Source organism: Lepus europaeus, chromosome 7 (genome assembly GCF_033115175.1).
Source record: "Lepus europaeus isolate LE1 chromosome 7, mLepTim1.pri, whole genome shotgun sequence".
NCBI lineage: Eukaryota > Metazoa > Chordata > Mammalia > Lagomorpha > Leporidae > Lepus > Lepus europaeus.
In genome coordinates, this window is record NC_084833.1 from 118,281,506 (window position 1) to 118,309,086 (window position 27,581).

The window sequence follows — 27,581 nt, forward strand, 5'->3', positions numbered from 1 at the left end:
AATGTCATCCCCACAAAGAATATTTCTTATGGATGCATTGGAGGTAAAGTGGCCAACCTGATGTTCCACTGCTCCCAAACTCTTGACTGTGTGTTTCCTCCAAACAATATTTTCTTGTGCAGTATCCAGTGCAAGGGTGAGAATCAGAGAATCAGGGTGGGTTGACCAGCACCTAATTTCCAGGTGCCTTTCCCTGTATGCTAATTGCCCCTGCTGGGGTCTTGTGTAGCCAAAGTCTTATGTGCAGAACCACAGACTGCCTTGAGCTGTCATGTCCTGGCAGTCTGCCGCACTTCCCCAGTCTCTCCTCAACCTGCAGGACTTAGGATTTGGAATAGGACTGGACAGTTATTTGATAGAGTGTCCCTCAACCTAGGCTTCTCTGAGAGGCATAGCACAGCAGACAACGTTTCACCCCCTCCTCCCAGCCAAATGGGAGGCCTCGTCTCAGCATACCCCACTTTTGCTGGATCTCATTCTGATGACTGGTGGTGAAGTTACTCCATTCCTCATTGCGATTCCTTAAGTTTTCTGCGATTTATTTTGAAATTATATAAACATCCCATTTGTCATCAGATTTCGATGCATTCATTCATTTATATCTAGGTTCGTGGTTTCCCTTTTCCCTGAGAGGTTAGAGTATGTTCTTGTCATTAGCTATGTTGATTGATTGCACTGTCACAGTGGGAGGCCCCCCAAGCGGGCTGTGTCTCCTTTGACATGTCCATCAATCTTTGAGTACTCCTTACTTCCTCCCTTAACAACCTAGTTTAGGGTCCCTGTCCCAGACCTGATGTCAGTTTTTCCATGGATTCCTTGTTCATTTTATTGGAAAATGAAATCTAGACGCCAGTCTCTGGGTGCTAGGTGTGCCCATTGTTGGGGTGGTATTGCTGCTCCCAGGCTCTGACAGTGAACCAAGCTGGGCAATCTCACATGTATACAGCTGTCTCTGGGTATCTGCAGGTGATTGGTTCTGGGACCCCCCTCCCCCCCCCCCCCCCCGAGGACACCAAAATGCAGGCTGCTCAGATCTGTTATATAAATGATGTTGAATTTGCTAGATACCTGTCCAGGCTCTGACACCACTGCACCCTAGCACTGGCCTTGCCCAGCTTCACCTGAAGCTTAAGGAATAAATACTTCAGGAAGAGCAGGGAAAATGAGGAAAAGGAAGGAAGGAAGGAAGATCCAGGAATGCTCATTAACAACCGCACACATCGCATTGTGTGTGTATTTGTTGGCAGTGTGGGGGCGAGGGACCACAGAATCATTACTTTGTGATTTTTGCCTGTTTCTGCACACACACACAGACACACACTCTTTTTGAGATACATAATCTGGGAAATAGAGAAAAGACAGAAAGGGATGAGCGTAGAAGTTAACTAGAGAGGCTGGTGACGGGAAAAACGCTTGGTGTCATGAGGTTAATGCTTTAATAGCGGCTGGGGTGAAGAGAGCACAGCTTCCTCATTACCTTTGGCTGTTGGACAGTGTGAAGACAGCAACACAAGACCCATTGGAAGGTCTAACTCCACCATCAGACAGTAAGAAAACAAAGGGCAAGAACAGTGTTTGACTCCTTCTTAGTAAGCCAGTACCTGGCTTAGAGAAGGCCTCAACCTATGTCTGCTTTTTGTCCAACTGCACCTGCTGGATTCCAAGCGTCCGAAGCCCATAGAATGGCCGGCAACTCTAAGAGGCAGTGTGAGGGACCTGCTCCGCTCAGTCACTGTGAACTCCAGAGATACACAGAGAAAATAAAACTCATGGAAGATGCAGGGAAAGCCACGACCGGCCACTGTGACCATCTGGGGCCATTTTTGCCAAGTCCGTGTTTGGTGTTGGCTGATTTCCCCCAGAAGATGCAGTATTTCCTTCCCTGCCGATTATTATACTGTGCAGAGCCCCTGGCTCTCAGAGCTGCTTCATCAGGCATCACATATATTTTAGCAACACTTTCCAGACACCTCAACTTTCCTTGACAGCTTCACTTCCTTTGCTCTTTCTCTGTCTTTTTCAGCAACATCTACTTATCCAGCCATTTTTCTGCATAATTCAGTCTTGTCATTTAGAAAGAAACCTCATAACAGAAACTATGCCCACTAGGAAACCAGTCTGCTTCAACATGCATCTGAGAACTTTAAAGTATGGACACTAGCCATAGGCACTTAATCATTGAGGACAAATAGAAGCTTGCCATTAATTTTTAAGAGATTTATTTAATTATTTATTTGAAAGGAAGTTATATTGATGGAGTGGCATACACACGAGAGAGAGAGAGAGAGAGAGAGAGAGAGAGAGATCTTCCATCTGCTCTTTCACTCCCCAAATGGCTGCAATGGCTGGAGCTGATCCAGGCTGAATCCAGCAACTGGGAACTCCATCCAGGTTTCTCATGTGGGTGTCAGGGACCCAAGTACTTAGACCATGTTCTTCTGCTTTCCCAGGTACAATAGCCAGGAGCTGGACTAGAAGTGGAGCAGCCAGGACTCGAACCAGCACTCATCTGGGATGCCAGCATCACAGCAGCAGCTGAACCGATGCACCACAACGCCAGCTCCTGCCATTAATTTCTGAATGGCAGAGTTAGTTGGATTGTATCTTAGCTCTGCCTTCACAAGAGTATTTCTGATGACTCCCAGCCTGTTCCTTTCACACTGAACCATCACAAAGTTCAGTGATCCCCTGATCGGAATCCAAGATACACAACTCCAACAGACCCAATTCCTCAAATGCCTTCAACCCAGCAACCAAATCCTAGGATCGTCATTTGTGCTCAAAGCCAAGTTCTGAAGGCTTGGGGGTACATGGGTGGAAACAGTGAGAAGGAGAGAAAAGCAAGAATTTCCATCTCTCCAGTGAACTACATTGTCAAAGACACAGTCATCCTCTAAGCTGCCTGGCTGTCTTGGGAGATTTGCATTGCTAGACAATGCAAGCCCTGCCCTCTGGGAAAGCCGGGCTAAGTCCAGGAAGGATATCCTGAGCATCTGTAGAGCTTCCAGAAAACTCCAAAGCCCCACAACACTCACACGTGCACAGCATGTGTACATGTGCACTTAGGTTAAATCTTACTTTACAAGAAATGTCAAGCATTCAAGAGAACAGTTATTCAGTCGGTTGAAAGTTCATTAGAAATGGCCCAAAGGCCATGAAGAGAAAACTGGCATTCAGACCCCTGCCTGGTCACTCCCAGCATCTCTGGATGGCCCCTCTTTTATCTCCAGTATTTTGGGTACTCAGAGCAGATGGAAAAGCATCTGTCATGCATGAGGACTTACTGATTTTCCCAGCAGAAAAATGTAAGACAAAAAGATGGGGGACTGACACTGGGGTTCCAAGACGTAAGTTTAAGGACCTCAATGCAAACATGTAGCCTGCTGGGAGTTACTGTATTCCCCAGGGTGAAGACCATCCCCTCATTATTCCCCAATCATCCCCGCCTCTGAGAAAAATGGAAAGATTGGCCCAACCGTGGAATTTCTTCATCCTGGTGGATTTACGACCGAAGATCCAGTGGATGACCCAAGATATAACCGCTGGCTGCACAGCAAATTCAATTATTCTAAATTCCAGCACACCACCCTTCTTCCTGTCTCTCGGCCCCTGTCTTATCACAATATTCCCTGGGCCCTCAGCCCCCCACTGGGCTGTCTGAGCCCACATTTAATCTTTCAGCAAGCTCAGAGCTGAGCATCAATGCTGGAGGCATCTCATCAGAGGGGAAAAAGGCACATTCTTGATGGAGAGCAGTGACATAAATCCAGCCCTAGCTGGCCTGACCCACACAAAGGCAAGTAAATCAGTCCTGTCCCCTCTTTCTCGCCATCTCCAAGGACAAATTAAATAGCTTGAGGAGATGGGAAGTTGTTTTTCTAATAGTGTGGAGACCCTTCCTGGGAATAAAAGGAAATGCCAGCAACTGTTTCACCTGCCGAGGTTTTAGCCACCACTGCGCATACCGCACACCAATCATTGGTCTGCCCTATCTTCATCCAATGGGCCACAGACGGTTACAGAACACCCCTCCTGGGGCCAGTGCTGTGGCATAGCAGGTAAAGCTGCTGCCTGCAGTGCCGGCATCCCATGTGGGTACCGGTTCGAGTCCCGGCTGCTCCACTTCTGATCCAGCTCTTTGCTATGGCCTGGTAAAGCATTGGAAGATGTGCAAGTCCTTGGGCCCCTGCACCCACATAGGAGACCCAGAAGAAAATCCTGGCTCCTGGTTTCAGCTTGGCGCAGCTCCAGCGGTCATCTGGGGAGTGAACCAGCAGATGGAAGACCGACCTCTCTCTCTCTTTCTCTCCCTCTCTCTCTCTGCCTCTCTGTAACTCAGCCTTTCAAATAAATAAATAAATCTTTTTTCAAAAAGAACACCCCTCCATTATCTACAAAGACTTCCTAGAAGGTGAGTTCTTTGCGTGGGAGACCCGGAAGAAGCTCCAGGCTCCTGGCTTCTGCCTGGCTCAGCCCTGGCTGTCGCGGCCACTTGGGGAGTTGAAGCAACTGATAGAAGACCTCTCTGTCTCTCCCTCTCTCTTCGTAACTCTTTTGAGAGAAGAAGAAGGATGAGGAGGAGGGGGGGAGGGTTCTTGGGGTGTAAAGGGCAGGTGCACATTCAGGCTGTCTGCATTCTGGGCACTTACTGCCACACCCAGGGCAACGAGGGAGCTGGGAAACCTGAGAGAACAGGACCAGGACGGCTCACAGAGGCAGCCTCTTTGAGCCTGGGTTGGGGTGGGGTGGGGTCCCAGGGAGGTGTTCCTACCTTCTCATGTCTGAGACCCCCGCCTCCTACCTTGCCGTTGGTCATTTGTTCCACTACCACTTGCCTCGGTCTCTCCATACTCCCCAGTTAAAATATCCAAGAAAAGATCTGCTGTTCCAACCTAGTGAGTCACCCTTGTCAGACTAACTACTGTCAGTCTCTCTGAGCAACCCAGGCTTTATACGAAATCTACGGACTGGCTGTTTGGGGCCCGGGGATGGGGCTGTGAGCATAGCCAGCACCCTAGCTGGCCAGCCCGGGCCATCCCGACTGTCAGAAGAGCGCCACGTGTGCGATGGCCCTGGCAGCATCCCGAGCTCCAGCTACCAGCACTTTTTTGCTCTCCATGCTTCCTCCAGGAATCCTGCTTCCTTCCCGGCCTCTTCCCAGCCTCTCCCTCAATGCCCTCCCACCGCAGGTGCTCAGTCTGGAAGTAAGGGGCAGCTTGGGAGATGGCCACTGGGCGATGTCCCGCAAAGGGCAGGGTCTCAGGGTCAGGTGCACTGCCAACCCCCTACCCCCGATCTGCCAGCACACGCTCTCAGAGGGCCACCGGACGCTGCTCTGGGGTTTCCAAAGTGGACCTCGGCTGCAACATCTGGCTCACCCCAGAAAGGCCCTGAATTCGTCTGCTCTGGGGCAAGGCTCCGGGCCCCTCCCCCAGACAGCAGCCCCGCCCCCAACCCGGGGCGTAGGCGCGGTCCACCTGGCAGCGCCTGACCACCCAGGCCCTCGTCGCGGCCCCCCAGCCCCGACCCCACCCGGCTCCCTCCCCCAGCCCTCTGTGAATCCAGCCCATTGAAACATGCCTTTGAAAAGGTCTCTGTTTGGGCGAGTTCCGTGCGCTCTGCCTAGAGTGCGGCAGATTATCTGAAAATAGGTGTTATTGATTACAACCAGGTGGGCTTTGTGGAAGGGGTCCACTTGAACCAAAATAAATATTTGCCCGCACAAAGAACAAGCCCGGCCCTGTTGCGGGCGGGGGCGGCCGCGGCGGCGGCAGCCAGCGGCCTCGGGGGCCCCGGCGGCCGGGGCGCGGCGCGGCGCAACCCCGGGATTGTGTTTCTTCAATTAGGACAGAAACGCGCGGGGGGCGGCGGGGGCGGCACAAAGGCCCCGCTGGCGGCGCTGCCAAAGGCCCGCGGCCCGCGGCCGGCTGCAGGCTCGCAGCCTGCTCCGGGCTGGGAATTGTATTTTCTTTGGCTTTCGGGCGCGCTCCTTATTATTTATTTCTTTTCCCTCTGTTTTATTTTTATTTTCAAGTTGCCGGCCTGGCTGGATGCCGTCCATTCACCCCGCTGCCTTGGAGCGCGGCGCGCAGACGGCCGGAGCCGGCTCCGACACTGCCCCGCGGCACGCACTAGGGGGCTCGGGGCTGGGGAGGGGGGCGCAGCCTGGGGCGCTGGCGGCGGCGGCGGCGGCGGTGGGGGTCTCGGGGACAGGGGGCGCCTCGCGCTTTGCCCCGGTCTGATCCGGAGAACGGGAGCCCAGCTGGATAGTGGGTTCCTCCCCAGTGCGGGGAGTGGAGGACCTAGCAGGAATAATGCGGTTTTCTTGAACAGAGGGTAGCAACGTGGGGTGGGATGTGAGAGTCGATGGAGGAGGAAGCTGCAACGTGGACCCTCGCTGGGGTGCCCATTCCACCCCGCAGTGCGCTCCCTGCCTTCTGCCCAGGCCCCCAGGGGCCTCCTCCCATTGGGCTCTGAGAAGTCCACTCTTGGTCTCTCAAGCTGACTTCCCCATAGCAGCTGCTGGGTGGGCAGGCGGCCGGAATCTGTGCAGAGAAAGGAGGGCTCTCCCTTCTTCTACCATGGAGGGGACCTGGGTAGGGGCCTCCTGTCCAGTGCCCAGGGCGGGAGCCGGAGGCTGCAACAGGTACAAGACAGAGAGAGGGAACAGAGAGGCCTAATTCAGAGAGGTGCTGGCAGGCAGACAGGAGAAGCTGGGGTCAGCAGGAAGAGAGATGGAGAGAGCCATTGTTGATCTGGATCCCAGGAGAGCTGAGCGAGGAGGCTGGCAGAGGCGGGGGGGGGGGGGTGCAGGGGGTGGATGGAGAAGGGATGCCACAGTCACGGAGCCCGCACACTGCAGACCTGGTGCTTCCCTGTGCATCTGCCATCATGGTCACACACACACACACACACACACCCAAGCCAGGCATCCTCCTGTGTGGCTGCAGAAGACGCTCATGGTGTTGACCTGGTGTCTGTGCAGGCAGAGCCCGGACCATCTACCAGCAGCCTGGGGCAACCCAAGGCAGGGAAAGATGCCAGCAGGCGCCTCCTGATGCTGTCGGCTCTCCAGCCTTCCCCTGGAAAGCCTGTTACAGAGGGAAAACCTAGCCACGTTGCCTCGGTCTCCTCCCACAGCCTCATCACAGGGCTCTCCCATCCCAGGGTGTCCACGGGTCAGCAGGCTCAGCCACTCACTCGGCAAAGAGGAGCCCAGACTAGCAAGGAAGAGAGGGCTCTGTAGCTGATCACAGCTGCTTGCACCCCCTGTCACCAATCTGTGCACACATCGGGTGGTGGCAACCGCAGGCAGATATTTTCAGAACTAGAAATGATCACCACTTGTTAGTGGAGCTGGGCACTGACCTCTGGAGTTCCCTAAAACACCTCAAACTCTCCCATGGCCCTGGCCACCACTGGGCTCGACAGACACCCTCAGTTGGTGGGTGCACACTGGGTGGGGTCGATGTAGCAGCCTGGATTGGTATTACTGGCTGATTGCCAGAGTACAAAAGCACCAGGAGCCATGTCAGGCTGCCAGTGTGACAACTCAGACTGCAGAGCTGGGAAAAAAGACGCTCCCCACGAGCTCATATGCACCTGCTGCCCCTCCTCAGAGACCCACGACTATGGAGCGGCGTAGCTCTTTAGGGACAGAGGCAGGAAAGGAGTGGGGCTTAATGCTCTGCTACACTGCACCCCACGGCTTCTTAGTTAGTCGCCGTCCCCTTGTTCTGCAGACATCGTGACCAAGGCATCCATGGGTGGCTCTGCTTTGACCAAGACCAGAGCAGTATCTCCATGTCTGTCTTCCCCTTGCAATCCCTAGCATCTGAGTAACAGAGGGACAGCAATGCCTGTCCTGGGCTTGTCACTGTGAGGGAAGAGTAGAGGAGGCCAGAGAATGCTTCTGAGAGATATGGGTAGAATGGTGGCAAACCCAGAGGCCAAATCCACAGCATTCGTGCACCTGGTCTTGGATGGTGGGAGCCAGGGCCTTGGCAACACTGACAGTGTTGTGATGATGTGAGAAGCAGAACAGAGTCCTGTGGGGAGGATTGGAACAAAGAGACGGGTGGGAGTCACCATTGTTAAGATTTATTTACAGAGAGAGAGAAAGGGAGAGCAAGAGCAAGAGTGAGAGCAAGAGAGCGAGAGCGAGAGCGAGAGATCCTCCATTTGCTGGTTCACTCCCCAAGTGGCTGCAATAGCCAGGGCTGGGCCAGGCCGAAGCCAGGAGCCAGGAGTTTCATCCAGTCTCCCACGTGGATGCAGGGTCCCAAGCACTTGGCCCATCTTCCGCTGCCTTCCCAGGTGCATTAGCAGGGAGCTGGGTCGGAAGTGGAGCAGCCAGGACACAAGCCCGTGCCCATATGGGGTGCTGGTGAAGCAGGCAGTGACTTTACAACGCAGCGCTGGTCCTAGGATTCACCTTCTGTGTTCTGTTCAGCACCTGCCTAAGAAAACCACAGAAACTAAGTTCACCTGAAAATTGGTTGAGAAACAGGAGATAAGATCTCCCCTAACTCTGCAGGTTTAGAGAGGGCTGTCATTTGGCGACGATCCCTTGCATGGAGTCCGGTTGCTAATTACCTAGGCTGCCCTGGGCTCCTCCTCCACACACTCATTTTAGACCCAGGGAGGAAACCTGATCTGCCTAGCACTGCACCGCTATTTCTGAGTTCAGAGGAGGCTGAAATTCAGATTTCCTAGATGTAGCGTGGGCCTAGTTCTTAATCTAGACCCCTGGCTGCCCCAGGGAGCTGTCCCTAAATCCTCTGTTGTTAAAAGTTCTGGCATAGGCCGGCTCCGTGGCTTAACAGGCTAATCCTCCGCCTTGCAGCGCCGGCACACCGGGTTCTAGTCCCGGTCGGGGCACCGATCCTGTCCCGGTTGCCCCTCTTCCGGGCCAGCTCTCTGCTATGGCCCGGGAAGGCAGTGGAGGATGGCCCAAGTCCTTGGGCCCTGCACCCCATGGGAGACCAGGAGAAGCACCTGGCTCCTGCCATCGGAACGGCGCGGTGCGCTGGCCGCAGCGCGCCTACTGCAGCGGCCATTGGAGGGTGAACCAACGGCAAAAAGGAAGACCTTTCTCTCTGTCTCCCTCTACTGTCCACTCTGCCTGTAAAAAAAAAAAAAAGTTCTGGCATAGCAATTGATGGCCAGGACAGAACACCTGTAAAACAGAACTTTTAGAAAATGACAACGCCGCCACCCTCCAAAGCTGCTGGGGTGGTCACTGACTCCAGGCAGCAACTGCCCCCAACACCACTGGCTCCCAGGCTCGCTGGATATGAGTGGCCAGGAGAGCTCACCAAAGTCATTCTCAAGATCCCAGTCCCCAGCCTTCACACAGAGAAACCAGAACCGGGGAGCTGGGGGCTGGCAAGCACCCTCAATTTCTGAAGCTCCCAGGACAGCATGTGCCAAGGCTGAGCGTCACCAGCCTGGAACACTCTTCTCTTCAAATCTCCCATAGCTACCTCGTTCCTGCTGCTCAGGTGTCAGGGGCCACGCTGTGCAGAGCCCCCCATTTGCCTCCCCATCCCTCTCTACCTTGTCACCCTTTTGACATTTCCTTGTGGCCTCTATCACCATTTGGAATGGTCCTACCTGTAGGCCCCCTGCCCATGGTGGCTTCTTTTCTGTCTCGCCCCTCTAGGAGGTCCATGCATGAAGGTGGGGGCCTTGTCTGTTTTTTCCTACCTGTATCCTGCTGGCTTTAGCAATCCCCAGAGCAGTAGGCGCTCAGAACACAGGTGATGGATGGATGGATGGATGAATGAATGAATGCCTCTGTGGTTACTTCTGGGTCCTCCTGTGTGTCTACATGCAAAGACAATTCAAAAAGTCCATGGAAAATGTAATTAAACAGTACATTTATTTTGCTGCCAAATATTTTAAAATCCATGCACAGTTTTTTCCATAGTACACACTTGCCATGAATTTTCTAAAGCCCCTCATGTATGGAGATACACACATGCAGATGCAACAAAATTGCACCTTTTGAAAAATATCCCAAGCAAATTTTTAAAAAATGTGTGAGTTAGAAAGTCCTTATAAGTTTTGGTTCACACTGCTGCCATGTGACATTCCAAGGCCCCGTCTGAAATTGTTCCACGTGCTTGGACCTGAGTTTGCAGTGTGGTGCTCTCACAGCCTGGGCTGTGGACCCAGCTTCCTCTTCCCAGGCCTCCTGTTCCCTCCCTAGGATGTCTTTTCCGCAGCTGTTTTGTGCCCCAGACTAGGGGAGGGTCCCTTGCACCGAGTCCCCCCTTGGACAGCTGTATTGCCGTCAGCTGCCGCGAGGATGGAGGATCCTGGTACATGTTGCTTCCTTACCCATCTCCAGGACTTTGCTCCAGGCCCAGAGCTTTGCACAAAGTGGCTCAGTGTCTCATCCTCTGCTGGTCCACACTGCAGCAGCTCATTTCCCTCTTGTGGTCCGCTCAGGGTTTTCATCACCACAGCTAATCCTGGAGCAAACATCCTTGTGTACATCTCCCTGTGAATTAAACTACTACGTGCCTGTGGTCGACATAATCCCTTCGCACAGAATCTTGCTTTGTGATTAGCAGTGTTTTCTTGTATGTTTTCCTGGTTATTCATCTCAACAACGGTGCATGGCTGGTCTCATTTTCATCTGACAAAGAAAAGGTCTCAACTCAGGGAGCTTAAAGGACTTGCCAAGTTCGTATGGGAGCAACTGGAAAAGTCAGGATTTGAACTTGGGTCTCTAGGAGCCAGGAGTGTCCTGGTAGGGAGGAGAGTCCATGGATTCTGCCCTGGGCTTGCATCAGGGCTGGTTCTGCCTCTTCAAGTTGTTATGAGGATTGAATGAATAAATATTTGTGAAGCACTTACTACAGTGCTAGCCCATAATAAACTCTGAGAAGTGTTTAGTACATAGATATGTTCCAGCTCTGCCCCAACCATCCATGTACTGGGCCTCAGCCTTCTAGCCTATAAGATGGGGATAATAATACTGCTTCGGGGTGAGGCAGTTGACCAATGGTGAAGATCTCAGTTAAGACCCTCGCATCCCATATCAGGTGGATACCCCCCTCTAACTCCTGACTCCAGCTCCCTGCTAGTGCATGTTGGGAAGCAACAGATGATGGCTCAAGTAGTTGGGTCCCTGCCACTGTGTGGGAGGCCCGGGTGCAGTTCCCACCCCAGCTTTGGCCCAGACCCAGCCCTGGCCATTGTGAGAATTTGAGGAACAAACCAGCAGATGGTGGATCTCTGTCTGTCTCTCTCTTTGCCCCTCAAATAAAAATAAAAAATAAATTAAAAAAAAAATAGTATTTTAGTTTTCATTTAGGGAAGTGTTTTTTTTTTAATGTGGAATCTCATAGAACCCTAATACATGGAAACAACTTTGTCTTCAGTTACTCTAATCTCAAATTACAGACTTCTATATTTATATCAAAATTCAGTTTCTTTATTTTAACCTAGACATCTTTTATTTAAGGTATACAAACTTAATGCATTTTATGTAAACAAATTTAGGAACATAGTGATTCTTATCCTGCCTCCCTCCCACCCACACTCCCACCCTTCTTCCTCTCCCCTTTCGTATTCCCATTCTTGTTTTTTACTAAGATCTATTTTCAATTAAATTTATACACATAATTCAGTTTTTTAAAGTCTTTCACCATCATTTTACCAAGCCAGCAATGATTAGTGGACCCAAATATTTCACATCTGTCTGTTAAATATTCAAAGCAATATACTGGCTGTTAAAGGGCTTACTGGGTATGGTTAATCCTTCTTAACCAAGGGAGATGGACAACTTCAAGTTGGTCAGGTTCGCTGCAGGGATCTGGAAGTGTATGGCGCCACCTGCTGGCGAAAAGCACACCTCGTCAACAGAGTATGGGCTTGCCTATGGTGACCGCCCTGGATAGACTCCCTCCCTTTGCCTTCCCCTCTGGTTAGTTGAATAGTATTGCCTGTCTCTGCCCTCCTGGACAGCAGGTGCAGTGTCTAGAGCACAGGGTGGATCAGCAGTAGGCCTTTGCCAAAGCCCATGAGGACACACTGGGAAAGGTACTGCTGCTGCTGGGGACTGTAGCTTCTCTAACTGTCAAGTGACTGCTGCATCAGGCTTTGCCTAAGGTCTCTTTCCCGCTGAGCTCGGTGTCTGTGTGTGTGTGTGTGTCTGTGCATCTGTAGTGCAGCCTGATGGTAGAAAGGCGAGCTGTTTCATCCCAGGTTCAGATCAAAGCTGAGAGTAGAATTTAGGCACAGAGAAGGATCCACCACATGGGTCAGAACCTATCCCGCCTCCTCTTTGCCTTCATCACCGAAATCCTCAGCTTCATCATTGTCTCTCAAACTACTATTGAAAAAAAAACTCATTTTATTTGAAATGCAGAGAGAGGTATCTTCCATCTGCTGGTTCACTTCCTAAATGCCCACAACAGCTGGGGCTGGGCCAGGCTGAAGCCAGGAGCCAGGTCTCCCACGTGGGATGGCAGGGGCCCTGTTACTAGGACCCACCACCCAGGTGCATTAGCAGGAGTTGGATAAGAAGCAGAGCAGTTAGGACTGAAAGTTAACAAGCGGTGGCTTAACCCACTGCCCCACAGCACCCACCCCTGGAACTACTGTGATTGGAAGACATGGTGCTGGGTGTGCTATCGACTTGTTTCACACGGTGGCACCGCTGTTCACAGCCGGAAATGAAGATTTGGAAACGCTAAGAACTTACTAGAGATGGTGCAGCCAGGGAACGGGAAAGCCAGGTTTTGCCCCGCGTCCACCTGTCCTCGCAGTCCCTGCACCCCACACTGCTTGTCCTGCCTTCCTGTCTTCATTTCTCCCGTGCCGTCATCAGGATGTGATCTTCAAAGTCCTCCACAGGCCCGGCTTGCGTCTGACCGTGGACAGTGATGTGGGGAAGGCAGGTGGCCGTCCGGACAGCTGCGCTCCCGGATGGCGGCGAGGGCCTCCCAGCTTCCTCGGGGGCACGTGCACGCACGTGGCCTCTGCACCCCCACCCCCACCCCGGAAACAGTTCCAGGCACATTTCCATTCCTCAGACTCAACTGCCCTCAAGTCTAGGCTGCCACCTTCTAAGTAGCCTTTCCTCCAGGAACAGTGGGCCATGCATGAAGTTCATGGGTGTCCCCAGGAAGGGCAGAAGCACCCCAGGAAAGAGTGCTGAGCTACCTGGGAGGCAGAAGCCGTGCCTCTGGCTGCTGCCTCCCCACCCCCTAGCGACTCGAGCTGGGCCAGTCATCTGCTCAGGTTCCCCTCCTGAGAGATGCGAACGGCCACACTTTCCAAGCTTCTCTGCTTCTCTTCTCCAAGCCATCTGGCTCGCCAAGGCCAGAGGTGTGCTCCTAAAATACCTGCATAGCCCTGTGGTCGCCCCTTCAAAACCTGCGACAATTGACTGAGTGAGCCAGGACTCCCGCTCAGGTGCGAATGATAGCAAACGTCCAACTCCAGCCCACCTGAGGGCACAGGAACCTTCGTGTCTCTTTCCAGAACCCAGCAGACCTGCACAGCTGTTGTTTGCTTAGCCTGGACGTGGACTCACTGGGTCACCTGCCGCTCTGCCTTTCTGTCCTGTTTTGGATCTTAACCTCCCACTAATTTCAGGTCAGCTGCCATCTCCTCCAAGAAATCTCCCCCTTGTTTGCTCCTCCCTTGGCATGTCTGTTTTAAGCTTTAAATTAAAAAAAAAATCATCTAGGGGGTGGACAGTGTTGTGGTATAGCAGGTAGAAGCCACCCCCTGAAATGCCAGCATCCCATATGGGTGCCGGTTCAAGTCCCGGCTGCCTCACTTCTCATCCAGCTCCCTGCTTATGGCCTGGGAAAGCAGTGGAAGACGGCCCAAGTGCTTGGGCCCCTGTACCCATGTGGGAGACCTGGAAGAAGCTCCTGGCTCCTGGCTTCGGCCTGGTCCAGCCTTGGCCACTGCAGCCATCTGGGGAGTGAACCAGCAGGTGGAACATCTCTCCCTGTCCATCTCCCTCCATCTCTCTGTAACTCTTTCAAATAAATAAATAAAATATTTGTGGGAAAATTACTTTTTAACTGACATGGAATAATTGGACATATTGGTGGCATACAGGATAACATTTCAGTACCTGTACACAGTGCATAAGGATCAGATCAGGGTAATTGATCTATTCATCACCTCAGCCCTACACGTATATCACTTCTTTGTGCTGAGAGCTTTCCTTTTTTATTTAAATATTTATTTTATATATTTGAAAGAGTTACAGGGAGAGGGAGAGAGAGAGAGATAGAGAAGTCTTCTATCCACTGGTTCACTCCCCAAATGGCCTCAGTGGCTGGAGCTGGGCCGATCCGAAGCCAGGAGCCAGGAGCTTCTAGCTGGGACACGAACCGGCGCCCACAGGGGATGCTGGCACTGCAGGTAGCAGCTTAACTGACTATGCCACCATGCCCGCCCCAGTGTTGGGAGGTTTTAAAATCTTCTATGGGAGCCACATGGAAATATTCATTTAACTATCAACCATAATTATCCTGCTACCTCACCACTTTTTCTTATTTCATTTGTGGCACTTAGCACTTTCACTAATTCCTTATTTTAAATGTGCTTGTGTGTGACATTTTGCACACAGTGTTGGGCTCTGTGACCCCAAACCCCAAGCAGAGGATGTTTACCCAGAATTCCCGGGGAACGGAGGCTGCCTCTCCCCAGCCACAACCGCCAACCGTGTGGTGGGTGGGAGGCTTCTCTTCAGGACCCCTTTCTGGCTTTCTAGCCGGCAGCAGAACTCTGGGGACATCTGATCCTTGAAGAATCTGGGCAGGTTATCTCCCCACACTGGGCTTTTGGTTCCCTGCAGGCGCCCAGGAATGCAAAGCAGGCACAGGCACCATCGCCCAGGCTGAAGACAGCCGGACAGGGGCCTCGGGAGCAGATCCCAGCAACTTCTGCAGAACCACCTGTGTGGGGGGAAAAAGGAGACATTGCCTGAGCAAGCGCTCAGGGAGGAGTGCCACTCACTGATAAATTTTGGAGTCCTTTACTGCCAGCAGTCGAGGGTGGATTTATGCCCTAAAGAACGTCCACCCTGAAGCTCAAAGCAACAGGGTTTATAAAGGCAAAACCGCAGGAGGGGAGGGGGAATACGTGGTTGCTAAAATCAAGCTGACCTAAGGCCTGTATCAAGGCCTGAAACCTGTATCAATTACAATCTTGACAATACCAGTTAGAATCTTAATACCAATTAGAATCATCCCAGTACCAATTATAATCTTGACATTAGTCCAGGTATCGACCCGAATCTTATGTGGGACATAGACAAATTACAACCTTAGCATTAATCCAGATGCAGCCCATCTGTTTTAAGCTTGAGGACCATGCCAGGGAGTTTCTATGTTCTGCGGAGTGGGATGCAGTGGACTGTTATTGTCTGAGTTTTAGGTCGTAGTTTCAGACCAGAGTCTCACGGTGCTTTCTCAAGATGGAGTCTTGGGTGCCCTAAAATGGAGTCCCTACTGTCAAGGCGTCACCTCCACTCTCAGTAGTTATCCCTGCATCATGATCTGCAGGGTGTAGTGTTAAGCGGAGGAAGAAATACTGCAGAGCGGTGCTTCTAGAATGCTGCCTACTCCACAGGAGCAGGAATGGTTCGTTCACAGGCATTGCTTATGTTTTTGAAAAACCACAAAAGGGGGCGGCACCGTGGCTCACTTGGCTAATCCTCCGCATGCGGCGCCGGCACACCGGGTTCTAGTCCTGGTCAGGGCGCCGGATTCTGTCCCAGTTGCTCCTCTTCCAGTCCAGCTCTTTGCTGTGGCCCAGGAGTGCAGTGGAGGATGGCCCAAGTGCTTGGGCCCTGAACCTGCATGGGAGACCAGGAGAAGCACCTGGCTCCTGGCTTCGGATAGGCGCAGTGTGCCGGCCATAGCAGTCATTTGGAGGGTGAACCAATGGATGGAAGACCTTTCTCTCTGTCTCTCTCTCTCTCTCTCACTGTCTAACTAAAAAAGAAAAGAAAAGAAAAACAGCAACAGGGTAAATTATGAGCATGGCTATGTTTCCAGAAGGGGAAGGCACAGGGATGAAAGTGAGTTTTCTAAATCCTCTTCTGTGATTTTGAAATTACATAAGTTATTTGCATGAATAATACAAGAAGACAACTTTAAAAAAAAAAAAAAGGACACTAAGCAAGTTCTAACTAGCGGAAGTAAACTGAAACAAATGAAAACTGAAAATAAACTGAAACAAATGACCACGAAGGGGAAAGAACTATCTCAAGTGATTTTTAGAAGAGTGTGGGGCTGGCGTTGTGGTACAGAGGGTTAAGCTGCCACTTGTGACACTGGCATCCAGTGTGGGTGCTGGTCCTAGTCCTGGCCACTCCATATCCAATCCAGTTCCCTACTAATGTACCCAGGAAAGCAGCAGAAGATGGCCCAAGGGCTTGTGCCCCTGCCCCCATGTGGGAGACCTGGATGGATGGAGCTCCTGGCTGCTGGCTTCAACCTGGCCTGGTTGTTGCAGCCATTTGAGGAGTGAACCAGCGGATAAAAGAGTCTCTCTCTCTCTCTCTCTCTCCCCCTCTCTCTCTCTCTCTCTCTCTCCCCCTCTCCCTCTCTCTCTCCCCCTCCCCCTCTCCCTCTCCCTCTCCCTCTCTCCCCCCTCAACTCTACCTTTCAAATAAATTAATTAATTAAAAAAAAAAACAGTTTGTTCAATTACATCCCTAGCAAAATAGATTGTAGCGATGCTGTTTTTCTTTTAAGCCTAATCAATTTTAAAACTGCAGTCAGTGGTGAGGCAGGCATTTGGCACAGTGGCTAATGCACCACTTAGGACCCCTCAGCCCTTACTGGAGTTCCTGGGTTCGAGCCCCAGCTCCCCTCTGGATTCCAGCTGCCCACTAATGCACACCCTGTGAGGCAGCAGATGGTGGTCCAAGCAGTTGGATCCCTGCCACCCACACGGGAAACCGGAATTGAGTTCCAGGCTCCTGGTTTTAGCCTGGTCCAGCTCTGGCTATTGTGGGCATTTGGGGAGAGAATCGGCAGATGGGATATCTCTGTCTCTCTCTATTTTTCAAATAAAAAATGAAAAAAAAATCAATTAAAGACAAGTAGTCTTATTATTGCTAATGTTAAGGTCAATATCATGTTTTGGAAACCGCCATGAGTATGTGGCATAAGGTAAAAACAAAAAGACTTTCTGTGCAATCAGCACTATCCAGGGTAGCTCTGGCCCATGAGGCTGGCTGAAGCCCCTGAATCCCTTAGCACATTGGCCGGGACCCCTGCTTTCTCATTTTTGCAGCCCCAGTGCCTGGCTCATGCTCAGCCCAAACTGAGCGATTGTTGAGCTGAAATGAAGTCCAAAGCACCGGGATTCCGCTCCAGTTTCCCCAACTCGTAGCCCACCCCATCTCAGATGGGCCTCTGGGGAGTGGGCGGTCACCCCTAGGCCCCTCTGCTCCATCACAGTCCCCAGGGGTGCTCTGCTTCCTTCTCCCCGGAAGTAACAGCGCCGCAGGACCTGCCGTGCAGATCCGCGCCCCCGGCAGCTGCAGGAACGCAGCTCTTTGCCCCCGCAGAGGGATCCGTGCGTCTGTGCTCCCCTTCACAATAGGGAAACTGAGGCTCAGCAAGATCATTTGTCCAGGCCCCTCAGCTTGTGAGTGATGTCACTTGGTCCACAGTTCAATGGACAGGTGCATCCCTGTGTTCAAATCCACTGTACACCAGACAGACCTTCAGCCAGGCATTCATTCATTCATCCATTCATTCAGATTGCCTGTGTGAGCGATTGTGTGGCTGCTCAGAATGCAGGGGTGAGTAGAGAACGCGGGCCCTGCTTTCTGGGGGCGGGGGGAGGGATCTCAGGCTCTGCTTCCTCATTTCTCAAAACAGGAATGGTAGCTGCCCCTTCCTCAGAGAGCTAGAAAACACATCACGCGCCTTCCACGTGCCTTTCCTCGGATCCCTGGTGAGGAGCCAGATTTGAGCCGTGCCTCCTGGTGCTATGCTGGGGGACCATGTGAATGAGCTCTGCCGTTGTTCCAAAGACTGGCTTCGTAGGTTCTTCGTGCACATCCGGTGGTGAGCTCCCCTGCGGCACTGTTTGTGTGTTTTCCTGTGGTCTGGGCACAAGCGCTGCCGCCATAGCAATGCTGACACAGGTCTCTTCTCCGTGTTCGCTGTAGTGGTGCGCTTACCTGACCTCTCAGCTAAAATCCAGGCTCCATTCCACACAAAAGGACTTGGTGGCATGCCTTCTTCCTGGATCACACAGCGCTCCAGCCCCCCGAGTGCTCAGTGCCCTTCTCCTGTGTTAGACTTTCCTGGGCTTTCCACCCCTGCTCAGTCCAAACGCTGTGCTGAATCCTGCTCCTGTGCAGTAAGGTAATGATTGTAGTTACATCTACACGTGTGTCCATAGGACACATATATATGCGTGAGACTGTTGTAGTTACGTCTACACGTGTGTCCATAGGACACATATATATGCGTGAGACTGTTGTAGTTACGTCTACACGTGTGTCCATAGGACACATATATATGCGTGAGACTGTTGTAGTTACGTCTACACGTGTGTCCATAGGACACATATATATGCGTGAGACTGTTGTAGTTACGTCTACACGTGTGTCCATAGGACACATATATATGCGTGAGACTGTTGTAGTTACGTCCACACGTGTGCCCATAGGACACATATATATGCGTGAGACTGTTGTAGTTACGTCCACACGTGTGCCCATAGGACACATATATATGCGTGAGACTGTTGTAGTTACGTCCACACGTGTGTCCATAGGACACATATATATGCGTGAGACTGTTGTAGTTACGTCTACACGTGTGTCCATAGGACACATATATATGCGTGAGACTGTTGTAGTTACGTCTACACGTGTGTCCATAGGACACATATATATGCGTGAGACTGTTGTAGTTACATCTACACGTGTGTCCATAGGACACATATATATGCGTGAGACTATTGTAGTTACATCTACACGTGTGTCCATATGATACATATATATGTATGAAACTATTTAACCGCATACAATTAGTGACTGTGTTTAGTGTGTGTTTACTGGGAGAATACTGCACATACACACACATGTGAAGATACCTCAAAAAGTTCATGGAAAAATGTAATTAAAAGATAAGTTCGGGGCCAGCACTGTGGTGTAGTGGGTAAAACCACTGCCTGCAGTGCCAGAATCCCATATGGGCTCTGGTTCGAGTTCCGGCAGCTCCACTTTTGATCCGGCTCTCTGCTATGGCCTGTGAGAACAGTGGAGGATGACCCAAGTCCTTGGGTCCCTGTACCCATGTGGGAGACCTGGAAGAAGTTCCTGGCTCCTGGCTTCGGATAGGTGCAGCTCCAGTCATTGCCACCGTTTGGGGATAGAACCAGCAGGTGGAAGATTCTCTCTCTCTCTCTCTCTCTCTCTCTGCCTCTCTGTAACTCTGCCTTTCAAATAAATAAATAAATCTTTTAAAAATGAGAAAAAGAAGTTCATTTTGGTGCAAAAGAATTTTGAAACCCATGCATAGTTTTTCCCATAGCATACATCTTAAAAACTTGTCAATGTTTGATTAACACATGTACTTAGTACATAATACACATTTTTCATGGACCTTTTGAAGACTTCCCACCATACCTATATTTCAAAAAAATTTTTTTAATTTTAGGCTCTATGTATTTCCTACAGATTTATGTATGTATTTATTTGAAAGGCAGAATTACAGAGAGAAAGGGAGAGACAGAGAGGTGTTCCATCCATTGGTTCACTTCCCAAATGGCTGCAACAGCAAAGGCCAGGCCAGCCCAAAGCCAGGAGCCAGAACTCCATCCAGATCTTCCACGTGGGTGGGAGGGACCCAAGGACTCAAACCATATTCCACTGCTTTTCTCAGACCATTAGCATGGAGTTGGATCTGAAATGGAGCAACTGGGACTCAAACAGGTGCCTATACGTGATACTGGCACTGCAGGCAGTGACTTTACCCTGCTGTGCCACAGTGCTGACAACTTATCTTTTAATTCTATTTCCCACTAACTTTTAAAGTACCCTCGTATGTGATATGATACATATAGCCTCATATACAACATGTGTCTTAGGAGGATGTTTTACATCAACACACTAAGCGTATCTCTAGGAAGTCCAAGGTACTTCCAGAGTCCCACCAGGCAGATTATCCAGAGCCTCTGGGAATACACTGCCCCATTCCAGAGCCTAGAAGTCCAGAGGTACTAGAGAGACAGAGAGAGATCTCCCATCTACTGGTTCAGTCCTCAAATGCAATAGCCAAAGCCAGGAGCCTGGGACTCAACTCAGGTTTCCCACATGGGCGGAAGGGACAGAAGTACTTGGCCATCACCCACCACCTCCCAGGGTGTGCATTAGCAGGAAGCTGGATTCAGATGTGGAACCAGGACTTGAACCCAGGAACTCAGATACTGAGTGTGGGCATCCCAAGTAGTGTCTTAATCTCTGTGCCAAAAGCCTACCCCAAGCAATGCTTAGTCAGCCCTGGCCAAGGGTTCTGCCCCATGCTAAGCCATGAGCAATGTCTCCCAAAGTGTGAGACGGGGCCAAGAGTGTGTGCCAGCCGTCCATGGGTTCCAGGTGAGTCTGATGGCCTCGGGGGTTCTCTCAGAGGGTGACCCATACTGGATGTAGATTTCTGTGATTTTATTCGGGGGCTCTCAAGGCTGACTGACCTGGGTTTGAGTCACAACCCTGCCATTTACTAAAGACTGTGGACCATCCCTCAGCTCCGTTGCCTCAACTGAAGAGTAAGTGTAGCACTAGCACTGACATCATAGCATTGCTGGGAAAACTTAAATGAGGTCCGAGGCTGGTGCTGTGGTGTAGCAGGTAAAGCCGCCACCTACGGTACTGGCATCCCATACGGGCGCTGGTTCGAGTTCCAACTGCTCTACTTCTGATCCAGCTCTCTGCTATGACCTAGGAAAGCAGGAGAAGATGGCCCAAGTCCTTGTGCCTCTGCACCCACGTGGGAGATCGAGAAGAAGCTCCTGGCTGCTGGCTTTGGATCGGCACAGCTCCCGCCATTGCAGCCATCTGGGGAGTGAACCAGTGGATGGAAGACCTCTCTCTCTCTCTCTCTCTCTTTCTGCTTCTGCTCTCTGTATAATAAATAAATATTATAAATAAATATTTTTTAAAAATGTTAAATGAGGCCATACATATAAAAGGCCTACAACAGAGCCCAGGACATACAAAAAACCTAGTAAGCAGCCCATCTACTAAGTTTCTTCTTTCCAGCACAAGTCTTGGGGTTTCCCACTTGCCTGACCCATACTCAAGTCTTCTAGAACATCAGCGCCCTCAAGGACGTGCTGGGTGGAGGGGGACCCAGCAGCCTCCACCCCACGGTGGTGGCTGAATCTCCCTCCCAGCAGGGCTCAGCTCCAAGGAGTCCAGCTGGGTGCATCTGGTTGGGGAGATTAAATTATTTTTGAATTCCTAACTGAATGTTCTTTTAATGGAAACTTAATGACAGGCATTGAAATAGATTTCCTCTGTACCCCCTCCTCCCGCTGCGCCCCCCGCGGCTCTGCTGCCTCGCACAGTTCCCGATAACCTTTATTCCCTACCCCTGGACTTTTATCTCCACAGTGACAAACAGCCCTTGCTGGACAGAAAGGAAATTCCAGTCATTGTTCTCAAACTTCTGGCTTCCAAAATAAAGTGCTCTATCTCCCTGGTCGTGCTTTGATTGACACACACTTCCTGTAATGGCAGACAACAACGGCCCAGGACTGGGGCGGGCCCTCATTTGCATTCTTGCCACCAGAGGTTTCTGTAACCTGTGTTCTGGCCCCGGATGTGAGCCCCTTGAGGACCCAGCTCCCATTCAATGACACATGTCCAAGGAAAGTGCTCAGCGATGGACATGGCCCCTCTCATCACCACGCTCCTTGGAGCTGGCCACTGAGAGAGGTCCTCTCCCTTCTACCCTGTGTCCCCTGAGGAAGCAATAATCTGAAGGCAGTGAGCCCCTTCTATTAATGACCATCTCCCAGATCTTAATTCTACCACTGGAGCTTAAGCCAACCTAAGTCCAGGACAGTTAAACCAAGTCAAAATCTGCATAGCAACAGAAAGAAATCAAAAGGAATCAGTACCAGGGAAAATTATGAATATAATAAGCCATCATCAGGTGATCTTTTTTTTCTAAAGGGGAATAGGAAATATCTAATTTCTTTGAAAATGGCTCAATCAGTCAACATGATAGTATGGTCTACCTGTAGCAACAGCAGTACCTACATACATAGTCAGGTGCTGCTGGGAGAATGTTCCCACCTTGGGATGAGCCTGCCTTTAACAACCTTAACCCACAGGCAAGCTAGCTTTCTGGGGCTCTAATATCCACTTTCTTACCACTGAGCCCTGTTCTTGCATCCCCTCCTCACCAAAGGCTTAGGATCCTAAGGCCACTTTTGTGGTCCAGCCACCCCATAGAATATCCAGTTACCTGTCCCAAGCCCCATTTCCCAGAAGCTTCACTTGATGCATGTTAATGGTTGCTAGAAGTTCAGTGAGAATTTGCTTAAAAGGGAGACTCCAAGTACAAGAGTGCCTTGATCCTAATAAAGGAATATTTGGAAGTAAACTTCCATTAAATAACTCAGAAATAAATACCAATCAGAAGGATTCCAGTGACTGCTCTCTTCACAATCAAAGGGCATGAATTGCGTATGAGTATTCCACTTCCAGCAACCCGCAAGCATACTGCCAACCAAAAGGAGTTGCACAGAGAGAGAACAGACCAAAAGGATTGTGGGGTGACATGAATGACTTAAGTCAATACATCTATCTCCCCTCAGTTCAAAAAGAGCTATGTACTCATCAGACCTCAGGACAGTAGGCCAGCAGGGAATTCCAGATCCCTCAAGTTTGAAGAACCTGATTTCTTTTAGCTTTGTCAGCAAATTAAATTATGGTGCCAAAGCCCTTACAGAGCAATCTCCCATGGAGCCAGTTGTGCCCATTGTTAAAGCAGCTAACAGAGTGTATAACCCTAAACCCATCAGTCTTCCAACTGGTCTTGATCAGAACTACCAGTGTGTGTGCATCTGTGCAAACTCAACTCTCAGGCCCAGGAAAACAAACTCAACCCTACAGACAACTGCTGGTTGCTGCCACTGGATATACCCAGACTCACCCTGGAGAGATTTCATGGGGATGTACAGGAAGAGGCGTGTCCACCGCTGAGGTCATTTCCTCCTGGGCAGTCCACCTTCTCACCCCTGCCCCATCCAGGAGAAAGTCCTCCCTCAGCAAGAGGATTATGCCCAGTTGTCTGTTGCTGTTGATGCACAATAAATGATGCTCTTGGAAAGGGTATGCACAGTTTCAGAAATTTAATGTTAATCGATCCACTAAAAACATTTTGATTCTCAAGCAGCTTTCAGTACCATTTTTTCCCCAGGATACATACAAAATAAGGCAAGGGGGGAACTGAACAAGACATTCACAGTAAAACCTTCCCCAAAGGGCAATCTTTACATTAAATTGATGGCTCTTAGGAAGATGTGGCATGGGTTGTCAGAGAAAAGAAGACCCAGAGATGTCCTGAGTGTGAGACCACACCCACGTCCTTGCTCTTTCCCATTTCTCTTTCAGAAATTGCATTTCTGGACAAACATTGGGGAGAGAACACAAGGGACTTTTTTTCTCAGAAATATTTTTTTCTCAGGCTGACATTGCACCTTCAAAGTCCTCATTGCCATCTTGGAAGAGCAAGAAATGCTCTTTTAACAGACGTGTAACTCCTGAACCATCCGTAACAGATTGAAGAGGCATTGCCTCCACTCTCAACTCAAGCATTCTGGCTTGCAGGAAAGTGTTCATCAACATTCTAGAATGCGGATGTAACCTCTGTCTAAATGTTCCACATGAGATCATTTGGGCCAAAGCCCAGCAGGGGCCACAGCACCTGGCTATCATAAAGCAGGTGCTGCTCCTGAGCGCTCCTCTCCAACTCAGGTAGGGGGAGGGGCAGAGTCCCTGGCTTGTGCCTTGCCCCTCCTGAAACACCCATGTTACAGACCAAGACAAAGCCTCCAAAGACCAGGGCTCAGAAAGGTTAGAGTCTCAAGTTGTGCTTTGTGTAGCAGTCTTTTCTTGTGATCAGGTAGTTCATCTCCCCCAATGCAGGAGGCAATTTCCCCATTGAGAGAAGTCAAGGTTAAAATAAAAGTGGTGTCTTTCTTGTCAATAGAATCAAATGGAGAATATAGCACTCCCTGATCCTACCCAATGTTCAGAACTTCAAGGAAACTTCAATACCTATCTTATCTGACCTGTCCATGAAACTTTTAATGATTTTTTTTCCATTCCCACCAATACTACGTGATCTCAAACAATCCTAATCATGGTCAAAGTGAGTGTCCGTGGCTTCCATAAGCCAGTTTCATATAAATGCATTGCATGTTCCAATCCAGCAGCCTTGGGAGCCACGAGTCTTGTTGGATCACATTTATAGGGTCCAGGGGTCATCGTGCTGGTAGAATTTGAAGACTTTCATCCTACTTTCTTACCCCTAAATGGTTGATTACTTCCTAATACTTCTAGTCACTAGCTACTCTAAAGATCTAGTTTTACTCAGGTTGAAAAGCCACTGCTACATTTTGGTGTCGTCTGTTTCATTGACTTCTGACAAGATAAAGTTGGGATTGTCATAACCTCTCTTGATCCTAGCTCTCGTGTCTTTCTCATTATAAAGGCACATGGCACAGTGAGGGGTCTCCACTTCCACTGTCTTGCTGAAGTTATGGAAATCCACTCGGTATTTCCCCTCTTTGGTCTTGGACACTATGGGAAGGAAACGGTATCCCCAAAGCACCTCCTCTGGGACATAGGATGTCCGGACCTGGCAGGTAGCACTGGTGGATTCCACCGTGCCATCTAAAAACACCACTAATTCAAAGTCCTGTTGGGGGAGGGTTTCTGCAGCCATGTGGAAGAAGGGGCTGTTGTGATCAATGATGTGGTAAACTGTCAGTGGGGAGATGAAGAATAAATTCTCGTTCCCGGCATCGACTACAAAGTTGATATTGGTCTGATCCAAAATGATGGTCTCCCCTTCAGGTGTCACTGTGGTCTTCAGAAGCTTCCCATAGATGTGACTGCTGATGAGCAGGCTCTTCCTCAGATTAGCTACTCGGATTAAGAGGCACAGCTTCCCACCCCGCTTGCTGATCACGGCGTTCTTGCTGAATGTAATGGTCTTGGCACGTTTTTTGGGCCGGGAGATCTTGGCTAAGATGGCGCCACACATGAAAGAGTTGATGATAACCCCAAGTATAGACTGGGAGATAAGCAGAAAAATGGCCGTGGCACATTTTTCTGTCACACACCTGAATCCATATCCAATGGTCACTTGGGTTTCCAGGGAAAACAGAAATGCTGAGGTCATGCCATTGATGTTCTCCACACAGGGAGTGTGGTTTACAGACGGATGGAATTCTGGGAGGTCCTTGTGCACATAGGCCACCACGTACCAGAGAAGACCAAAAAGGAACCAACTCCCCAAGAAGGCTGTGATGAAAATTGTCATTTTATATCTCCATTTGAGGTCAAGCACTGTTGTCCAGATGTCCACGAAGAATATGAGCCTTGACTGTGCCTCCACATTGCCAAACTCTATGTTGCACCGTCCATCCTTGGAGACCAGCCTTGCCCTTTGCCGAGACTGCTGGAAAAGGTGCATGACAAACCATTTCCGAAGGTGTTTGAGCATCCTTTCAGTCAACACCCTGGTCTGAAAACACACCAAAAGGGGAAAAGATTGAGCTTATAGCAGCAGTCAACAAGGTGACTCATATAGAGACCTGACAATATACAAAAAGATCACTCAGCTCTATCTGGGTTTCTGATCATTTGGGCAAACAGACAAGTTTACTCTGGGGACCACATGCTCTTTCCAATAGAAACTTCCCACTGAAGACCACAGGACTTAAATACCAAGAGACCAGATGATTACAGAGCAATAGAAATGGGAGGGAACTAAGACATCCCAATGTTCAGCTTTTCCTGACCCCAATCAGCCAACACACAACCTTAAAAATGCCGGTGATAACCAATTATGACCTGTACTTTCATTTATTTGATATGATTCTTCAAACCACCTCCATTTTTTCTTCAATAAACTTCAACTTATGCTAAGCAATCATTTCTGTGAAATCACAGCCTGAAAGCACTACTTACGGTTTTGTAATATATAAAAATAAAGAACTGACAAAAAAAGAAACTCTCTGTAGGATACTTCCTAAATCATCCTGTGTACTGCTATTTATATTCATGGGCCAATAGAAATCCTGATCTGATTCAATACTCTTATTTATCAAATGAGGGAACTGAGACTTGGAAAATTTCAGTGAGTTAGCCAAAGTCTTGTACCTACTGAATGGCAAATGACAACTGGAAGCCCAAACTCCCTCCTGTCCAAGGAAACTTCTGCCACACAGTGACTCGGTTATCAAGCTCTCTATACAAAGTTCCCTATAGATTTTAAGACTAGTACAGTGCTTAGCAAGGCTTCTTTTCTTCTTACTACTCAACAGTATTTAGAACAAAGCCTAATTCCTACCAGATGATCTCTAAGACTTTCTCAATGAACTCTTGAGCTGATTCCTACTCTCTCTACATGGCTTTCCAAGATTCCCAAAAGGATTAACATTAGGATCTCCATCAGAGACTTTTACTTCCTTCCCTGCTCCTGAAGTAAATGAATGGTGGACACTGATTGCAATGCTACACTATACCAGTAGAACCATGTTTTAGTCATTCCTCTGTCACAGCTGGTTACACAGTCTTTGGGTACTTATTCATTCAATCAACACGAATGGAAGATTTAAATGAATGAATCAAGCTCTTCGGTACTGTCTGCTCAATAGTTTCTTCTGACAACATTGCTGTAACTTCCATTTTACACCAAAATAATGAAGGGACTTTCCCCTAAAGAAGCCAACAAAAGTGAAACCTGGGATTCACAAACACTAGACTACACCTAAGAAAATCAAGGTGTGCCCACCATGGTTAGCAATGCCTTTGTGGTATTTTTTCATTAAATGCAAATCTAGTTTTAAAATAGATTTCAAAATCCCCCTTCAAGAATGTGTTTATTCATAAAAACTAGGAAGCGAAACCAACTTAGTTTAAACAAAAGTGATATTCCACATTGTCTTGTTTGTGGCCTTAACCCTTATGAAAACACAAAAAGCCAACACCAAGTAGAAGTGAAAAGAAAACCACAGTTCTGGTGACTTGAAATGTTGAGGACAGGATCTAAATGTATTTTCAAAAAGTACCAGCAAACACAAAACAAAAAAGCAATGCACACTCCCCGGTGGCTTGAACCTCACCCCACCCAACCTTCACTGATGTCCGGTCATCAGAGAAAAGGAGCGGATGATCCCAAGGGGGGCACACAGAGGAGGGAATATGCCTCTTCTTCCCCAGTCTCTCCCCCTTGCTTGCACACTCACCCTCTCACCTGATCTGCACCCGCTAACACTTCCCAGGTGCATGGAAGCTCATATTGTAATCAAAGCTCTTCATAGAG

General features: G+C 49.7%; 1 protein-coding gene across 1 annotated transcript; it reads right to left on the minus strand.

The window, feature by feature from the left end:
* Positions 1 to 24,638: 24,638 nt before the first annotated feature.
* KCNJ1 (potassium inwardly rectifying channel subfamily J member 1) lies at positions 24,639 to 25,769 on the minus strand. Its single transcript, XM_062198462.1, has one exon. It carries the CDS (start codon positions 25,755 to 25,757, stop codon positions 24,639 to 24,641), a length of 1,119 nt encoding a protein of 372 aa, XP_062054446.1. The 5' UTR covers positions 25,758 to 25,769.
* Between the last annotated feature and the right edge of the window lie 1,812 nt (positions 25,770 to 27,581).